At 45.7% G+C, this 18,566-nt stretch overlaps 1 protein-coding gene across 1 annotated transcript in view; it reads right to left on the minus strand.

Moving 5' to 3' along the window:
• Positions 1 to 18,566, minus strand: part of LOC138488557 (ferroportin-like) — a 65,255-nt gene that overhangs the window by 35,761 nt on the left and 10,928 nt on the right. Inside the window, exons 3-4 of the mRNA XM_069615631.1 lie at positions 10,708 to 10,867; positions 10,477 to 10,592 (exon numbers count right to left, since the gene is read on the minus strand). Of these exons, the coding sequence (XP_069471732.1) occupies positions 10,477 to 10,592; positions 10,708 to 10,867 (276 nt within the window). The remainder of the gene's footprint in view (positions 1 to 10,476; positions 10,593 to 10,707; positions 10,868 to 18,566) is intronic.

Consider the following 18,566-nt stretch of genomic DNA (forward strand, 5'->3'; position numbering starts at 1 on the left):
TAAATCACCCCTATTTCAAGATAATAACATCAAATGCATAAACCCTCACCACTTAGCAAGAGACTGCCACCAAACACCCTGCAACTCATATCAGTTGTAGAGAGTGGGGTGACATATCCAGGTACCCACCTCTTTACAGGGGCTGGGCAGTCAATGATTTGTGAGGAAGTGCCCTCAAGGAAGTGCCCTCAAGTGTCCACTAGATTCGATAATTGCACTGCCATCACTGCTTTGGGAGTCGCAGCGAGATGCATTGGCTGATGCCATTGATTTTAATACCAAATTTACGTGTTCATTGAATGTATTAAACACCCCCTTGTTATTTATGCTCTCTAGGCCAGCCCCACCAATAGATATTGTTGTTTGACTTGTTTGCTGCCCCCACACTCTTGACTTTACATCTAGCTTAAACAGCGTGTGTCCGGAAGGTCTGTCTGCAGAAAGAGGATTGCAAGGAACCTTGTGTCACCCCGTAATGTCACTTCCAGTACCACCCTTTAGTCACTTCCCCTATAGTGCTTAGCAAAGTCCTCAAAGTGATGTTAAGCACTAAACGATAAATATGCATACATAGACCCATATTTGCAGTTTTCAAACATAGTATTAAACATTTTAAATTGATTTTGTGTGATTTTGATTTTGATTTGCTTATTTGTTTAAATTATAATTAGTCAGGAATCAGGATTGGCACCAACTATGAGCCTAATGTCATTTGGCAAAAGGAGAAAAATATGACCTAGAAATAAAGTGCCTAGCTACCTCAGGGTTCAGTGCACTATATAAGCAAATAAAACAAACAAAACAAATAACCCTGCGCAGAAGTTGTTAAAATTGAGAAGCTTTGTAGAAATGCACTACTTAGCCTGCAATTCGCCAAATAGGGTACAAAGGGCAATTATCACATCTGGACTACATTAAGATACACGAACTGCCGGAAGCCCACATGCCTGCATCTTGGCACGCTGCTGCACCCCTTTGCAATTTAGAGATTAGAATGATGCTCTTTTTTCTTTGATAAACTTGAAGTTTATATCATAGAGTTTCACAGTGGAAGGGAGGATTTCCTTCAGGGAGGTAACTGAGTCAGAAGTACGGGACATCATCCAGAGAATCAAGCCCTCTAACTGCAAAGGGGTTGCCTGCCCTGCCTCCTTAGTTAAAGATTGTATTGATTCCCTAGCACCATTTCTGACATATTTCATCAATGCCTCGTTTAAGTCTAATTCAGTCCCGTCCACCCTTAAAAAAGCATGGGTGCGACCACTACTCAAAAAGCCCAATCTTGACCCTGAATCTCCAAATAACTACAGGCCAATCACCAAAGTCCCATTCCTTCTACAAATATTGGACAAAGTTGCCCACACCCAAATTCAACAGTTCCTTGAATCTAACAACATCCTAGGCAAGAGGCAGTTAGGCTTCAGACCAGGACATGGTACTGAGTCTGCCCTATTGGATCTTAAGATCCAATTGGGCAACCTAGTTGACAAAGGCCAGCTGTCACTTCTCCTCCTACTGGACTTGTCAGCGGCCTTTGATCTTGTGGATCATGACAGTCTGTGCAAACACCTTATAAATGCGGCTCACTTTTCCACCGAAGCCACTGCTTGGATAACATCCTTTCTCAAGGGGTGACTCATGAGGTCTTCTCAGACCACGCATGCACATCCCCCACCACCCTAATCTGTGGTGTCCCACAAGGCTCTTGCACAGCCCCCACACTCTACAATTTTGTCACCCTTCCCCTCTTCAAGGACTTAGACGATTGAGGCATATCTTACACTAACTATGCTGACGACATCCAAGTCCTACTCCCACTCACTGGCTCCTATGCACAAGATGCTGCGCCCCTCGATAACATCTACGCAGCCATTCAGAAATGGATGTCAGCAAATGGACTATGTTTTAACTTGGACAAAACCGAGATCCTCCTTGTAGCCTCCAAAGAAATGCATGATAAACTTGACTCGCAATACCAGACGTTCATCATTGACAGCACACCCATTAAAGTCTCACCAGCAGTCAAAACCCATGTTTTTTTGGGGGATTCATCCTTATCCATGACACGCCAGGTGAGTGCTGTTGCCTCAGCCTCAGTATTCACCACTAAAATCATCAATGCAGTGAAACCCTACCTATCCAATACCAACCACCTAGCAATACCCAGAACCACAGTTGGGGTAACACTTGACAATTGTAATGCCTTACTGTTGGGGACCTCCACTAAAAACCTCCATAGGCTGCAAGTTACACAACACAACACCCTTTGAGCTGCCCTAAGCATCCCCAAAAGGAAGTGCCTCTCTCAAGCCAGGAGGGAAGCACATTGGCTCCCAGTGAAAGAACGCATCTTGTTCAAAACCATGGCCATCACGCATAAATGCATCTTCCAGAGTGCCCCTGGCTACCTAGCTGAGAAGATCATTCCCATCACTTCTACCAGACCGATCTGTTCACACCTTTCCAACATGATGGTTGTCCCCACTTTCAAAAGAGCTAAAGCAGGTGGGGCTAGCTTCCAACATCTACCACCCAAACACCAGAACACCTTGCCTACAGCCCCCAGAAACGAAGCATTCTACACCACCTTTCGCAAAGTTCTTAAAACCCAACTATTTAATTAACCTGTTCAAGATGTGTTTAATCCATGTTCCAATGTAAACAGGGGACACACTGTATTTGCCACTTCATGAAACGTATCCACGGTGCATATTGTACGATGTTCTCAAATGCCTGCTCTGTCTGTACTAACATCCCTACTAAGTAAGGTCTCTGTAACAGCACCACGATGCCCAAGGGCTGATGAGCGCTTTACAAATGTAAATAAATAAATGAATGCCTCCAAGTAGCTTTTATTTAGGAAAGCGCCATTGCGGACGTGAAAGTGAATGGTTGACTATATACACGAGTCCAGGATTCCTCATCCCAAGGCTCACCTGAATCCTAAATTGCCTCCTTCATATGCGCTGACATCCTTGGGAAATATGGTTGTGAGAAGGAAAAATTTACAGAATTTGATATTCACTTCTGCATTCTGAGCAGAATCATGGCCTGTGAAAGTATAATTACCATAAAGATAGAACAATACAGGAAGATTCCATTGTCTGATGTAATCTACTGGAGTCTTCGGAAGCAATTATAAAACAGGTTCCTATCTGCAGAAGATTGATACAAGCTATTTTCATCATACTATAAAAGTTTTATAGTATGATGAAAATAACTTGTAATAAAACATTGGGGCACAACATGTGCTGGGCCACTGCCTATACGTGTTATCACCACAGGACGTTCACGACAGTGGTTAGCAGCAGCATTAGCAGCACACTGACTTACCTTATTGATCGGCAGAACTTAAGGCAGAAGCACTCGGCACCCGCGGCTGCACGGACCGGTCACGGTGCTCCAATGGCAAAGTCAGCAAGCTCTGGCTCACTGGGTTTGGCTGCGGCTGGGCCTTCTGATTCGTTTCACGATTCAGCGCAATTTCAGGACAGCAGGTCAAGGAAGGGGAGGCTGCCCATGCCGAGCCCCAATCAATCCTCTGTCAGTGCACACTTTGCACTCGCATAGCCTGGAGGAGGGCACGTGTGCCCAGGCATGGGCTTCGCTGGTGCCAGCAGCGCCAGCCGAGGGGTGGGAGTTAGTGAAATAAAGCAACAAATGTTGCTAATTTGCTAATTGCTGCCCTGCCTGAGGGCTGAGGCTGCAGTGTGCTACTGTTAGCAATACCCTTTCGGGTGAATCTGCGAATTGTCCTTCCCCCGAACAGGCAACCCTCTCTTCTGCCCCCCGCACTACGCATGCTAGCAGGAACCACAAGAGGCATGTGAATACTTGGTGCGCCGACTCCTCGGTTAGGAAGAGGAAAGTGCTTGGCTGCCCAATGTGATTGTTATTTATTTATTTGGTACGTGTACCCGTTACAAACAACAACGGTGCACGCTCTCGTCAGTGCTCATTGAAGCCCAAACTATCATAACTCGCCAATGCAATTTGCGGGGCCTGGATATGATATGATATTATATGTTATTTATAACGCGCTTAATATCCAGAGGGTTCTAAGCATGGACCTGGGGATCAAACCCATGCTGCTCCATGTCATCCTGCTTCCAAGGCGAGCACGTTGCCGCTAAGCTAACCTCCCGAGACGGATTGTAGCACCTGGCCAAAAACGTGTTACACAAAAGGCCTTAATTGCTCTGAAACAAACAAAATGCCCTAAATTCAAACCTGCAGCCCCTCCCACCCATGTCGCATGTAGGCGGAAACAATGGTGGGGGTGATGAGCGTCTACACAATGATGGGATGATGCAGGGGCTGAATGAACGTGCTGGCCCAGATTTACGTTCTAAAACAAACCTCCCTAGCTCCCTACTACTGCCAAAGTTAACATGCGGGTTGCAGGTAATCTCATTATAAGTAGAGCCTTCTGCTAAAAACCCACTGCCATGCATGCTTTAGCTTCTTGCCATTTATGCTGCTCCTAAGCAAAACGCAGCGCACCAAATGTAACATTGCATCCACAAATGTAACATTACATCCATTCTCATTAAATCGCACCCATTGATGGCATGGCACGGTAGTATTGTGAAAGTGCAGATCCAATGGTGTTACCCATCAAAATAGATCTCTAAAACATGATGCTAGCTAAGGATTCAATCTAAGCACTTTTCCTTGCTTATGGGATGCACATGTAACTGGATGTTGTAACGACATGACATGTAACGCCCTGATGCATGAGGGCTTTGCACTGTAAAAATGCAATAAATTTCAAAATTAAAATGCTGTTACTATGGCAACTTGCTCCCGCGTGACCAACTCTTTCATTTCAATCAAACAAATTACTGTACATTAGAGAGTTTATTGCCGCCCTGCTTTCTGGCCTAAGCCTCACAGCCCAAAAATGCTTTGAAGTGGCAAACCAGCTGGTAATAAGATAACCCTCGCCACACGGCAAAATAAAGCTCTCTAACTTCCCAGGCGAAATTGCTGCGAAGCGTACACCGTTCAGGTGCGTTAGCGCCTTCCATAGTGTTCACCCAATGGACTATTAGGATAATAGCCACTGGGCCTGCCTCCCGATGTGCTCTTGCATATTAACATGGTCGGGAAACAAGGAGCTTGCTTTCTGTGCCAACCTCCCCAGCACGAAACTATTATAATGATGGAGCGGGAAATGGGGGAGGGAGGTGGAGGCACACAAGAAGGCCCCCTGCCCGCCGAGGCAGTGCCTAGTAAACTGCATGCGCAGGGTCCGCATGGGATCCCTGAGCCTCAACCCCACTCACCTCTTCTCCCATCCAGCCATGTGTGCGTCCAACGTATATAAAAAATGATTGTGGCTGGCTGGTGCTTGCGGCCTGGCTTTGCAGGAGCACTGGCTCGAAGCTCGAGCGATAACAATGCAGACAAACTGCAGTCTCGCACTCGCCACTCAGGCTGGCCGGCACCCTTGTAAATATGGACTAGCGCCGTGGACTGCTGGTTCGGCGCCCCCTAGATGCTGTCTGACGTCAGGCAGCCGCCTGAGCTGCCTGACACAAAGACCGGCCCTGATCAGAGGTAAATGAGGGAGTTGCTTTTCAATATACAGTCAGCATGTAAATTAGGGTACAGCCGGCAGATTCAAAAACAGCCAGATTTGAATATCAAACAAACAAGCAAAAAGCACCAATTTAAGTAAGTCTGCAAAATATCAACACAGCCAGATTCGATTTTCAAGCATGCAGGCAAAAAGCACCAATTTAAGGAAGTCTGCAAAATATCAGCCAGATTTGGATTTCAAACAAGTAGGCAGAAATTCGAAAAGCAGATTTAGTGCACTGCATCAAGACTCGAAAGAATAGTAAAAAGTGTAGCATTTTAAATATAGTCAGCAGTTGCATATACCTTGAGAGGGCCGGAGGTTTCTAATATGTAGATTCGACAAGCCAGGTAATAGCAGGAAAGCAAATTGGGTTAGAGTGGAGGGTGACTGCAATGGCATAGACAGTGAGAGGCTAATGAAGAGCGAGAGAGGGCAGCCCAGATAAGGTCACAACGTTTTCACAAGCAGACTTAAATGGAATTATTCCAGTAGGGGAGGGGAATACTGGAATCAAGGCAGCAATCAGGCAATACTGACTTAAACACTAGTGATTAGTAGGCAATACAAGTAATACAGTTCATGAAGCAGTGAGCAGTGCTTAAAGTGGGCCGGGGCCTGCCGGGGCCGGGCCCCGGCAGTCTCCAAAAAGTGGGACTGAGCCGGGGCCCTGCCGGGGCCCACGTCCAACCGCAACATTGCCGGAATGCATTATCCCGTCGCGGCCGCAGCCGCGACGGGGGATGCGCCTGCCATGAAGACAGGCGAGCCGACAGAAGTGGCAGCCAGCCACAGCGACGCTGTGACTGGCTGCCACTTCCGTCAGTCATAGTAACTGCATCTGGTGACCCCTCGCGCGAGAGGTCACCAGAGGCAGTTACTGTCCCTTTGTTTCCCCAGGTCGCCGAGGCGTCTTTAACCCTCGGCGAACCTGGGGATTCCTCGACGTTTATAAAAGATGGCTTTGAAAGTACACATTTCAAGCCATCTTTTATAAAGCTTTGTCGATGGACAATTTTGTCCGTAGTCAAAGCTTTATAAAAGATGGCTTGAATTGTGTACTTTCAAAGCCATCTTTTATAAACCCGAAATCTTTAAAAAAAAAAAAAGATGGCCTGAAAACTAGGCAAACCGTAGGGTATGCACACAAATATATTTTAATGTTATATATTTGTGTGCGTACCTTACTATGGTTTGTGTACTTTGCAAGCCATCTTTTATAAACGTAGAAATATGTTACATATCTCTATGTTTAGAAAAGATGGCTTGCATAGTACACAAACCATAGTAAGGTACGCACACAAATATATAACATTAAAATATATTTGTGTGTATACCCTACGATTTGCGTACTTTTTAGGCCACGCCCCTCCCACAAGCCACGCCCCCAAATGAGGGCCCCCCCCTCGATTTCTTACCCCACTTAAAGCCCTGGCAGTGAGGGTGAGGGTAGCGACATAGTCAATGAAGCCTGGTAGTTTAAAGGCTGCGTGGGGAGACACGTCTGTAATGGTGTGCAGACCAGTACGAGGATGCTTGTTGAAGTGTGTGAGGAGTGTGGTATCTGGAGCGGCTTACTATCTCAGACTCTTCACACACTTACGACCTATGATTTCCCAGACAAACGCGGAAACGCTTGCAAGAGTTTTAGTGGGTTCACAAATGGAGTACTGCTGCAGCCTGCTTACAGGCATTTGCAAGTCTGAAATAAAACGACTTTAGGTTATTCAAAATGGGGCAGTGAGGGTTGTCACAGGGCTAGCTAGCCATGACCATGTCACACCAGCCAGAAGATCCCTGCACTGGCTCCATGTGGAGGCGAGAATTCGTTACCGCCTCCTCCTGATTACCTTCAAGAGCCTCTTGGGCATTATGCCTCGCTACCTGAATGAACTTATTATGTTCAAGAATAGCTCTTGATCTCTCAGATCAAATGAAACAAAAATGCTTATGATTCCGAGAAGCAAATCAAAAAGGGACGAAAAGGGAGCTTTTACTAGTGCGGCTCCGGTGGCTTGGAATAATCTGCTGTTAGATCTTAGGCTGGAAATCAAATTGTAGCCCTTCAAGAAAAAAGCTAAAGACTTGGCTGTTTGACTAATTTACCTGCGTCAGCTTATTTTGTAGCTTCTAGTGCGTCCAGAGTTGTTTCTTGTTTTTTGTCCAGTCTGCGCCATCACACCTGCGGGTCCATTTCTGTGCATTATAAGTTCATTAAAGTAAAGCTGAGTAAAGAGGGAGCAGGGAAGGAGAAGTAGCAGGCAGCAGGGAGGTGTGCTGAGAGCAAACACCCAGGAAGGGGTCTTTGCGGGCATTGAGTGGAAATGTCGGTGTGGGCATGGCCATAGAAAGGATGTGGCGGGAGGGAGCGTTCAGGCTTACCGGCTGATGAGAAGTCGGCATCCTGATGTAGTGTGTGGAGAAAGGATCCCGGCCGGAGGCAGGAACAGGGCCCCCTCCAACCACGGACAGGCCCAGACAGGGTAATTCATGACCCTTTCAAGGAGGCCCTTAGAGGGGGGAGCGGCGTTCGCATGCCAGCTCCTGGGCCTTGCCGAGATATGAGCAGGCACCTGGCCAATCAGGTGGATCGATGGAGGCTAGTGTGCCTCAGTTCACTGCATTCAGCCCGGCAGCCATATTTGAGAAGGCCGGGACAGATGGAAGACATGCAGTCGGCAATGCCACAAGGGCCTTCCTCCACGAAGTTGCTGGCAGAAAGGGGGCCAGGGAATGTCATACTTCACCACAAACACTTTCTGAATAAGAACTACCAAAAAAACAATATGGTAGATACTCAAAACTTTTTGAGGTGCAAATGATTAGATGCGTGACCGCATCTCATTACTTGCGCCAAAAAGATGCACCTGATGCCCACATTCAAAAGCCCTCTTTCATCCCCTTTGCCCATTTGCGCAAATCAGGATGAGATTCTGTGCATTTTGACGTATACCCGCATCCAGAAACAAGATGTACATTTCGTAACAGGGTCAATCCTGACCTTGTGATACATTTTTTTAAAGTGGAACAGCAGGGGCATGAGCGGCTGCTGCCCCACTTCCGTTTCTATCGCTCAAGCAGGGATAGAAATGCTTTTCTTTTTTTTTAAATTACATTCCACAGTGACAGGCCATTTAAGGGCACATCACTGTGAAATGCGCCCCCAGCACGAGCCTGTAAAAGCATAAGTGTTGGGAGGGTGCACTAATGTACGCAAGGGGGCCGGGCGTCACATCTTTCACGTTGTCATCCAGACCCCAAGAAATGTGCAGGACTTCTTTGTGGATAAGGTGATCGGTGCATTTCTACAATGAATGCACATTTTAAAAAACACATCTTCTGAGCTTTTTTGTACTCGCTACAACACATTTCTATCACTCCCGAATGCCTTAAATTACAAATGTTAGCATAAAACAAGCCATCAATAGTTCTCATTCTATTGGCCGCGAAAGGACGAAACCCTAAATTGGCCCCCAAGGGGTTGCACACTGTGACATGCAGATTACCCTAGATTTCAGCTGTGCTACATCAACTCCCAAAGATGATATAAAAGGCTGCCTGGCAACCACATCTCTGGCAGGACAGTAATGATTATATCAAGTTAGCAGTCCATGCAATTACAAGTAACAGGCGTGCTAGTATTCTCACGTGAAAGACCTTGGAAGAAAGACATTCTCATGTGAGTTGAAATAAATGAGATTCTTTCAGCACTGGCCCCCAGCAGCCTTTCCATTCAGCAGTGAGGACAACGTGGACCCAGACACTAGCAATAGTTTGATATTACACAGGGCCTTGCACAGACACACTTTGCTTTTTTAGATATTCTTCGCCATGGTCGAGAGTTCAGGTGGTAGCAGTGTGTGTCTGAGATGGCAAGCACTGGAACCCCCACACAGAGCAGTGGACTCTCCCGACTGCTCTTCGGGATGTCCTTGAGGCCCTGCCTTTAAACAATGGCCTCAGGACTCCCGCCAGTGTGGGTGGCCCCCTAGAGGCTGGCGTGAGTTGTGCAAGTGAACATTCTGACATAAAGTCCCTGGCTGGCCTGCTGCGTCACAGCCGACAAACAACACAACATCTCTCCATAACTGCACCAACCTGCTCTGTAATACCACATTTTTCTCTTACATAAATGGCTTCGGCCAAATATAATGCCGATCCATTGCTTATCGTATACTGTCGTTTTGCCAAAGTAAATGACTCTGTGGTCATTTACTTCAACAAGATCACTTCATTGGGGAAGCAATCATTTATGGGCTATTACAGTTTCCAGGTATAAAGGGTTTCCAGGAGGTTGGTAATAGGTGTTAAAAGGGGGAGAGGGAGTATGGCGGGGACCCTCACATTGAAAAACCAACCAACCATAAATTAAAAGCGATTCTGTCAAAAGTAAATTACCACAGAGTATTTTACTTCTGCAAAACGACGTAGAGCAATCTAATATAGCCCTTGTTATATGTAAGGTCATAATCATAAGTATGTAGGGTCATAATCTCTAGTCTCCACCATATTGCAAAGATTTGCACCCCACGGCTCCCCAGATGCTCAGAACTATGGTTCCCATGATCCTTCATCATTGAATCTGTTGCCTGGGGCTGATGGGCGTTGTGGTCGAAAACATTTGATGAGCCAAAGGTTGCAAAGCCCTATATGGGCATGAACCGTAAAGCAGAGGAATTTGTTTGTGGCTTTCGGTGTTAATTGAGGCAACGTTTCACTGACAAACAAATACATTAAGTTGATTCTTTGAACTTTGGTTTTTCAGCCCAAAGAGCACAGCGTTCTACTCTACAGTCAACACTTCCTGGACCTGAAACAACAATAAAAGGCCATCCTAACATATTATATTTATTAAAATGTAAATCAGTATGAGGTCAGCTGTTGATACTCACCAGGGGCCATCCGCGGTGCATGGAGATGAGATCGGCCTTGTACTGGAAGACGAATATGAGCATGAAGGCACATAGGGCGACCGAGGCGTTCTGAACGACCAATGACGTCCGCGCCACTGTTTGAGAGTCCAAGACAATATGCGTAAGCCTATGTTCCACTCAAGGACACCATGCATACCCACAGCACACACATAAGATATCAATCATGAATAGATTGCCAGCTGCTTATACCTTTTAGCCTTGCATTCTTGTCCACCCAGTCTCCAATTAGGGCCCCCAAAAGGAGCACAGAGCCTGCAACCACGAGGCCGAAGACCGCTGTGAGGAGAAGACTGTTGCCGTAGAGTTCCACCAGCAAGACAGAGACCGCAAAGTGCCACATCCGGTCTCCCTTCAATAAGGATACAGAAGGAGGATCAGTATGTTCTCACAACAAAAGGCAATCTTGTTATTGGATCAAGTGGATAGGAAGGGCATCAACTGCACGTTAGTTGCAGCTGTGTACAGCACTTTTGACATTCTGTCCCTTACATCAGAACCAAGGGTGTCACGCAGACACAAAACCCAGGGTTGCAATAAGAGACCCTCTCATTAAAAAGTGGGGCACAGGAACTAGTAAGTACTCCAAGCACTTTGGGGGATAAGTGGGCACTAACATTTTTTCAATAAGCCTTATAGACCGAGGAACTGCTCTTTATCACAGGACCCACCCCCAAGTTATTGCCTCAAGAGAAGCTGAGTTACGTAAGAGAATGTTCGCCATTGATAACAATCACTCCCGAGGCCTATTAGGCCATCTCACATGACATACAATCAAGTCAAATTGTTTATGTAATGTTGGCTTTTAGATCAAAATTACGAGGAAACTTCTTGTATTTTTATTATATTTATTGAATATTGAAGGTAACATTTCAAACAGAAATTATGAACATAGGAATCAGAAAATACAGCAGATGCCACCCCTGGGTAGTGTGCCTTTACAAAAGAGCAGATATCCGAGTGACAGTTAACGGTTTGGGTCTATTTGACCTAAAACATTTGACCTAATCACATTTGATGGAATTTATTTGACCTTTTTTTGGTCTAAAATGCGGGGGGGGGGGAGACCCCGCAACCTGCCTCCCCACTCCCCCTCAACCTAATCTATACCCTTACCCACCCCCATATATATATTTAATTAAATGTGACCAAAAAAAGGTCAACAAAATTCGATCAAATGTTTTAGGTCAAATGTTTTTACGTCAATTATACTAATACCCAGTTAACCGGTCACTGAAGGGGTAGTTTAATGAGACATAACGGAGGATAAAGACTAGAGAACAGATTTAAATGACACAGAAAATGAGGGCTTGGTGGCATGGCATATGGTAATATTAATAATTACATCTGGTGCGTATGAGTAAAGCCTGGTGGGGAGGGATAGGGCAGGGTCAGTTGGTGGGAGTGGGAGATGCCCCTCCACTGGCGGATAAGATCATCTTGAGCCTGGACTTGAACCACCGTTCCAGAGGTGGGCTGGCTTTGATGTCCGGGGAAGGTAGATTCAATATAGGGCGACAAGTAGAAAGACAGCACAGAAGTGAGAGAAGACACAGAGCGGTTTAGGGTTGAGGGGGGCCATGGAGTTTAACAGGCAGGGTAAAAGGAAATGCAATCCGCAACATAGAGGGGACAGGACCATGATTAGATTTATAGACTAAGGCTTGATGATAGAGAAATTCTGCATGGCGAGCCACCCAGCATCGTGATGGCGTGTAGAGGCGGGGGGAGGATAGAGGTGACTTGCAAAGGGTCAGTGTAGCAAAGTTGAGCACTTTGCTAAGGGGAGACGAAGAGTGGAAGACCAAGGAGTTGCCTTGAATGCTTACCGCAAGTGTATATATTACACTTTTGGCCGAGTGTTGGGGGCAGATGGAGGCAGATACTCCTTATAGTGAGATAGTTAAATACCACAGTCGAGTCAGTAGCTTTAATGAAGTGATGGAGTCTATGTTCGCTCTCGAGGAGGACCCTGAGGTGGCAAGCATTGGGTAAAGGAGTCAGGACGACAGGAAGCAAGGACATGGGAGAGTGGGGTTGTCATTAGAGGAAGAGATAAAGATGATTTATTTTCAATCTCTGAGGAGCAGATTAACATCAGGCAGCATAGCGCCCTTCAGTGAGAGGTGGGTGTCAGGGAGGTGGCGCTACATTCAGCGAAGTTAAGGGTGAAGTTGGGGAAAAGAGAGAAAATCTGAGTGTCATATTCAAAGAGGTGGTAGTGAAAGCCAAAGGATGAGTTGAGCTTGGCCTAGGAAGGTGGTGTAGAGTATGAAGAGGAGTGGGTAGGGTACGGGATCTTGAGGACTCCCTCTGAAAAGAATATGGAGGGGAATGTGCTAGAGTTCTAGGTGGCCTCTTGTAACTACTCTCTCGCCTCCCACTTGCTGCTTATTTTCCCTTCCTAACAATGTTCGAGCTCCATGCCCTACTGATTCCACTTTACATGTCACTGTGTCTGCTTGTGATTTTGCTTTCACTGAACTTCTAAAATTGATTATGTTCAATCTTCTTTTCCCCAGTGTCAGCGCCTTTGATTCCAATAATTTCCATTCAATATTGCCTTCTGTTTTCTGATTCAACCCACTAACGAAGCCCAATTACTCTCTCTCTATTTAACGGGCTAACCCATCTGCAGCTACATTAGATCCTCTCCCATTGGCTCTTATTCCTTTAGTATATCTTCACTACTTTTCTTGCTTGATTTATTTTTTAACTCCTCTCTTTCCACTGGTATTTCTCTGCCTTTTTTAAGCATGCCACTGTTCTCCCTAGTCTTAAAACACCACCCTAGATGCTTCTATTCCCTCCAATGATCATACTGTTTTTCTTCTTAGTTTTCTTTCATAATGTCTGGAACTAGCGATCTACTCTCTATTATCTCTTTTTCTCCAATCTAGCTGGCTTGTATGCTCTCTACGCTACGATCAGTGTTTCAGCTCTCTTGAAAGTCATACATTTCCTCAATTCCTCGTGTTGCTCCAAACATTATTCTGTTTCCTTCTTATTCTTCTAGACGCATCTGCTTTTTTTGACACGATTGATCATTCTATTTTCTTCCGTCTTTCTCCTCTGGGTGTAACAGGATCTCTCTTGTGCTGGTGTTCCACGTATCTTTCCAGTCACACTTCCTCCGGTTTGTGGGCTAGCATTTCTTCCTGTTCTCTGCCTTTGTGTTTTGGGGTACCACAATGCTTAGTCCTTGGCCCCCTACTTTTTCTATGTATACCATTCCCCTCTATGCTGTTATATTTTCATTTGGTTGTCACTGTTAACGTTTGTACCGATAATTCTCCGATCTTCTTCTCTTCTTTCAAGTTTTCTAATTAGCTTTAGTCTTCTCTTTGTAACTATCTCAGCTGTTAAGTAGTCAGTGCTTTCCTAATATTAACCCTTCTAAAACTGAGATTATATATACATATATTTTTCCTCTTATGACTGTTCTCCTCTCCCTTCTATCACCTCTCATCCTGACTCTCTCTCTGTTTCATCACCTGCTGTTAATCTTCATGTCATTTCACCTCTCACTCTCTTTCTCCCTTGCATGCTCCCTTCATTTCCAACACTACAACATTCATGAAGTCTGTGTCAATTTCTCACCTTTTCATCCATTAAATCTCTCATTCACACCTTGGGTTTTTTAATGACTTTCTACTATTTCACTCTTCATTTAGCCCCCTGCCTACGTTCCGGACGCTCTTCAGTCCAGTTTTAGTTCTGTTATTTTTCTTCTTTGCTTGCTCCCTCCACCATCCCAGATCTCTCTGTTTCTTAAGGTTCTTTGCTGGCTCTCTTCCCACCTGTCTCCAGTTTACGTGCATACACATTGTTTTCAAATAGGTCCATGCTCTTGCTCCCTTCTATCTTTCTTCACCGGTGTTTGTCTGCACTCTTTACTGTTCTCTTCTTTCCATCCTTGTTAAATTCTTTTGGCTGCCCCGCTCCCTGCCTGTGCTCAGTCTCGCTTTCCCTTGCTCCCACGTCTTGCTCCCAAGCGCTAGAATACTCTTCCTTGTATGTACGCTCTGCTTTTACTCTTTCATCTTTTCCATTCTTCTTTCCAAACCCATTTTCTTGCATCCCCATGAGCATAAATGTTGCTCCATGTCGGTTGCTTCTCTTTTACCACTGATAATTATGTTACTGTAAATCTTTTTCTACAGGGCTTTCATGAAAGATCTAGAGACATGAACATTAATAAAATAAATGTAGACTGAGAAGTGAGAGAGAAAGGAGGGCACCCAGCCGAGCGGGGTGTCCTTGAAGTTAAGGGAAGAGAGGATTTGAAAGAGGGGAGGATGGACCACAGTGTCAAAGTGCGAATATAGGTGAGGCGAGAGTAGTGAGCAAGGGTTGGGAAGTTGGAGTTGTGGGTGTGAGCAGTTTCTGTGGAGTGTGTGCTATGGAAAGCTGATTGCAGGGAATCGCAGAAATGTAGTCTCAGGGGGAACGCGCTCACCTTGGATACAAGACAATGTGGCGCAACACAGGTTCGATCCCCGGGTCCGCGCTGAGAAACCTCTGGGTATTAAGCGCGTTACAAATAACCAATTACAAAAGGTGTAAGTGACTCTCGAAGTAGCCGGCAGCACAATTAAAGACAAATGGCTTCAGGACTTTGGAGTGGTGGTGCGGGTGAAAGACAGCTCTATGGAAGGGGGGATTGTTGAGGTCGGCAGTGGGTTACTTCATTAAGGGGATTGCATGGGCTATTGTATAGCAAGCAGCAGAAAGACCTGTCTATATAGAGAGGTTGAAGAGGAGGAGAGGGGAGGAAAGGTAGCATGAGCAATGTCTATAAGCGTTGGAGGTGTGAAAGGGTTGTTATAGGAGGGTTACCAGACATTTGGTCGAAAAAAATTGGTCGACCAGACAAATGGTCGAACCAAATGGTCGAATTTTTTTTTTTTTATTTTAACCCTTTTTTTTATTTTTTTGGGGGGTCCCCCAACCCCCTTTTTTTCTCTAAAAACCCCTTTTTTTACAAAACGAAAACCCGAAAAATAAATATATAAATAAAAATAAAAATTCGACCATTTGGTTTTCGACTAAATTGCGTCGACCAAATTGCAGTCAACCAGTTTTCAGTCGACCAAATGACTGGACACCATATAGGAGCACTGGATGTGTTAGCGGCGTTAAGGAGGAATAAGAGTTCAGTGGGGGAGGTCGGAGAGAAGTGGAATAGTGGGGAGGAAAAGAATCAAGGAGGTGGGAGATAGATAATAGGGTTCTCATATCTCTGTAGTTTTGTAGGAGAAGTTGAAAGCAAAGTCCTCAGCTGAGAGAGAGGAGGAACCGTAGTGTTGTTGCGGGTAGTGAGCAGAGCTTGGAGGTCCACAGATATTCTGTGTGGGTGCAAGCAGAGAAATAATATACATTCGGCCTCATTACGAGGTCGGCGGTAAGGGGTTAATGGCAACGGTAAGGGTGCCGTTGCCGTTAACCCCTTACCACCACATAACGAGGTCCCTTAGTGGGTCCCGCAAAGGGCGCCTGGTTTTTCCAGGGCTCGAATGGGAATGGGGAATGGTTCTCAGAATGGGGACTTAGCGGGTGCTCCAAGGTTGGAATGACCCAGTAAGTCCCTATTCCGAGAACCCGGACCCGGAATGTGGTAAGGGGGTAGCCATGGTGCTAATAGCACCATGGCTACCTCCAACCTCATAATGAGGCCCACTGAGTATAGTAAGACGGTTCTGCAGAATCCAAAGCTCCAGAGCAGCAGTGGGGGCAGGGAGAGTGTCTTTATATGCAGCGAGGGGAGTAGGGGCGTGATCTTTATGCCAGTGGCACAAGATGTCTTCACTTGTTGTATGGTTGGGGGAATCCATGGGCTAGGGCAGTGGTGAGAGGGGGTGAAGGGACAAGAAGAATAGTGGGAGTAAAAAGAGGTGGCACGTGTATCATTGGACTGAGCGAAGGCAAGTTCAATGCAGCGGGCAGTCCACGCGGAGGAGGGAGGGGTTGGTAGGAGGACTTGAACTGGTCCAATTATGGTGCCATGGGGTCAGGTTTGAATGCCCCGTTTGTGAGAGAGGAAAGAGGAGAGAGTGAAGTTGTATCATATATTTTCTAGAGCAACAGATTGCAGCAGGCTGCTTTACGGCCCTTCAAACAGGCAAACATTTAGTCAAAAAGGCAATAGACAGGATTTGATAGGGCTCACGCAGGGGACACATCGCACAAAGGGCAAAACAACTAGGGACAAAAGGGTCATAGGTCATGGGTAGAATGCTAACAAGCACAGTACATAATGTGCAAGTTCCTTATTAACAGCTGGAAAAGAGTTAGATTGCCACAAGCACGTTTGGTGGTCGGGGTGCACTAGGATTCAAGAGGTATGTAATAAGGTACATTGGCACGAGTTGGCAGGGCACAGTGGTGAGGAAGACAACTGAAAAGCAACCTCATCACAGAAGGAGGTGTAGATACAGTGTGCTGTCAGTCTAGGATTCCAGTGGGAAGGTTTCTGCCTGAAGACTTCTGAAAGGGAAGTCCAATTCTTGTCTCTGACCACTGCCAAAGTCCTGCCCCCAAGTGATTCTTTTTGAAAGAAGGGCACACAAGGAGGTTTTGTGAAGAAGAGCTTAATGTTCTCCTTGGGGTGAGTTTAGTGATGCTAGAGTTGTGAAATCATGGGCTGGTGGATTATACGGCTTTATTTATTTATTGTTTGCTTGTTATGTGCTTACACATTAAGAAAATACTGTTTCAAAGCGCCCACAGGGCAGGGAGGGAGCAAGGGTGGGAAAAAACATTTAAAACACAACATTTAAGAGCAGTGGGGGGGAAGGTAGAAGGTACGAACCTACTATGCCTTGTGAGTATTCAGAACGTTTGTGAAGGATACACATTATGTTCAGGATTTGAGTGTAGCACAATCTAGGCAGCGGAAAGGGATTCCAGCTTGGTTCTGGAGCTTTGAAGTTGGTGGATCAAGTGTTTAGTTCAAACCCCCGTGCATTGTGCTGATATAATGCAGTATAGAAAAAAACAAGGCCTCTGTCAATTCATGTTTTTGTGGCTTTTCGAGGTAGGGGGTGATTGGTGCGGGGACTTGGTGAGTTACTGTACATTTGCTTCTGTGCTGTTTTGTGAAAAAGTCCAGAGCATGACTGGGTGTTATTGTGGCTTCCCAGTGATGACGCAGCTGAAAGCGGCAGAGGGCAGTGGAGCTAGTGATGGTGGGGTGGGTGTAGGGTGACCAGACGTCCAGGTTATCCCAGGACAATCACCCTCCAGCGGCCAGGGTAATTAAAATTGTAATTTTTTTTTTTTTTTATTGAACTTTACTCAGTTACAACTAAGTTTTTTCAAAAAAGCTTTTACGTCGTCATACGATTCTCAAGAAAGACGAGGCAACAGAAAAAAACCTCCCCCACGCAGTTTAAAGTAGTCTCTTTGAAGATCCCTGTATCTCTCCTTTTTCTTTAAGCTGCGACCGAGTTATTTTTCAGGACACGTTTAGAACGTTGGAGCTGGAGGAATGGCTAGAACCTCCAACCTTTCAGGTACATATCAGAACGCTTACTGACTGTGCTACAGAGACTGGCTTGGAAATATTTGTACAGCAAGCCATGTAATGTCAATTAGAGCAAACGCTTGTTTTGAATTAACATGCCAAGATTCACAGACAAAACTGCACAAATGAGATCATATACCGTTTATAAAAAGGAGAAGTGCTGGAAATATGATTGGGTGGTGATTGTGGGGGCGTGTTGGAGGAGGGCCTGTAATTGGTGGGCTGCAATGGAGTAGTCCCTCTTCTATGTTGTTGGTCGTACCGGTGTTTCGTTTTGGAAATCTGGTCACCCTAGGTGGGTGGCACCTTTGCAGCAGTGAATTTCCAGCACACAAGGAATGCGGATAGCGATAGGCCAAGGGCAGGTGTGTGTCAGACCAAAGCACGTCCTGATCCACAATGGGAGGCGCTTTGCAGCAGAGTGTTGACTCTTTCCCCTGCGTGGCCGGGGCAAGCACAGCTCTGATCTGTCCTAAATAGAAATACTGACGCTTCACATAAATGGTTCTACTTTTTTCACATTATC

The sequence above is a fragment of the Ambystoma mexicanum genome, chromosome 9 (genome assembly GCF_040938575.1).
Source record: "Ambystoma mexicanum isolate Mex_15411 chromosome 9, UKY_AmexF1_1, whole genome shotgun sequence".
NCBI lineage: Eukaryota > Metazoa > Chordata > Amphibia > Caudata > Ambystomatidae > Ambystoma > Ambystoma mexicanum.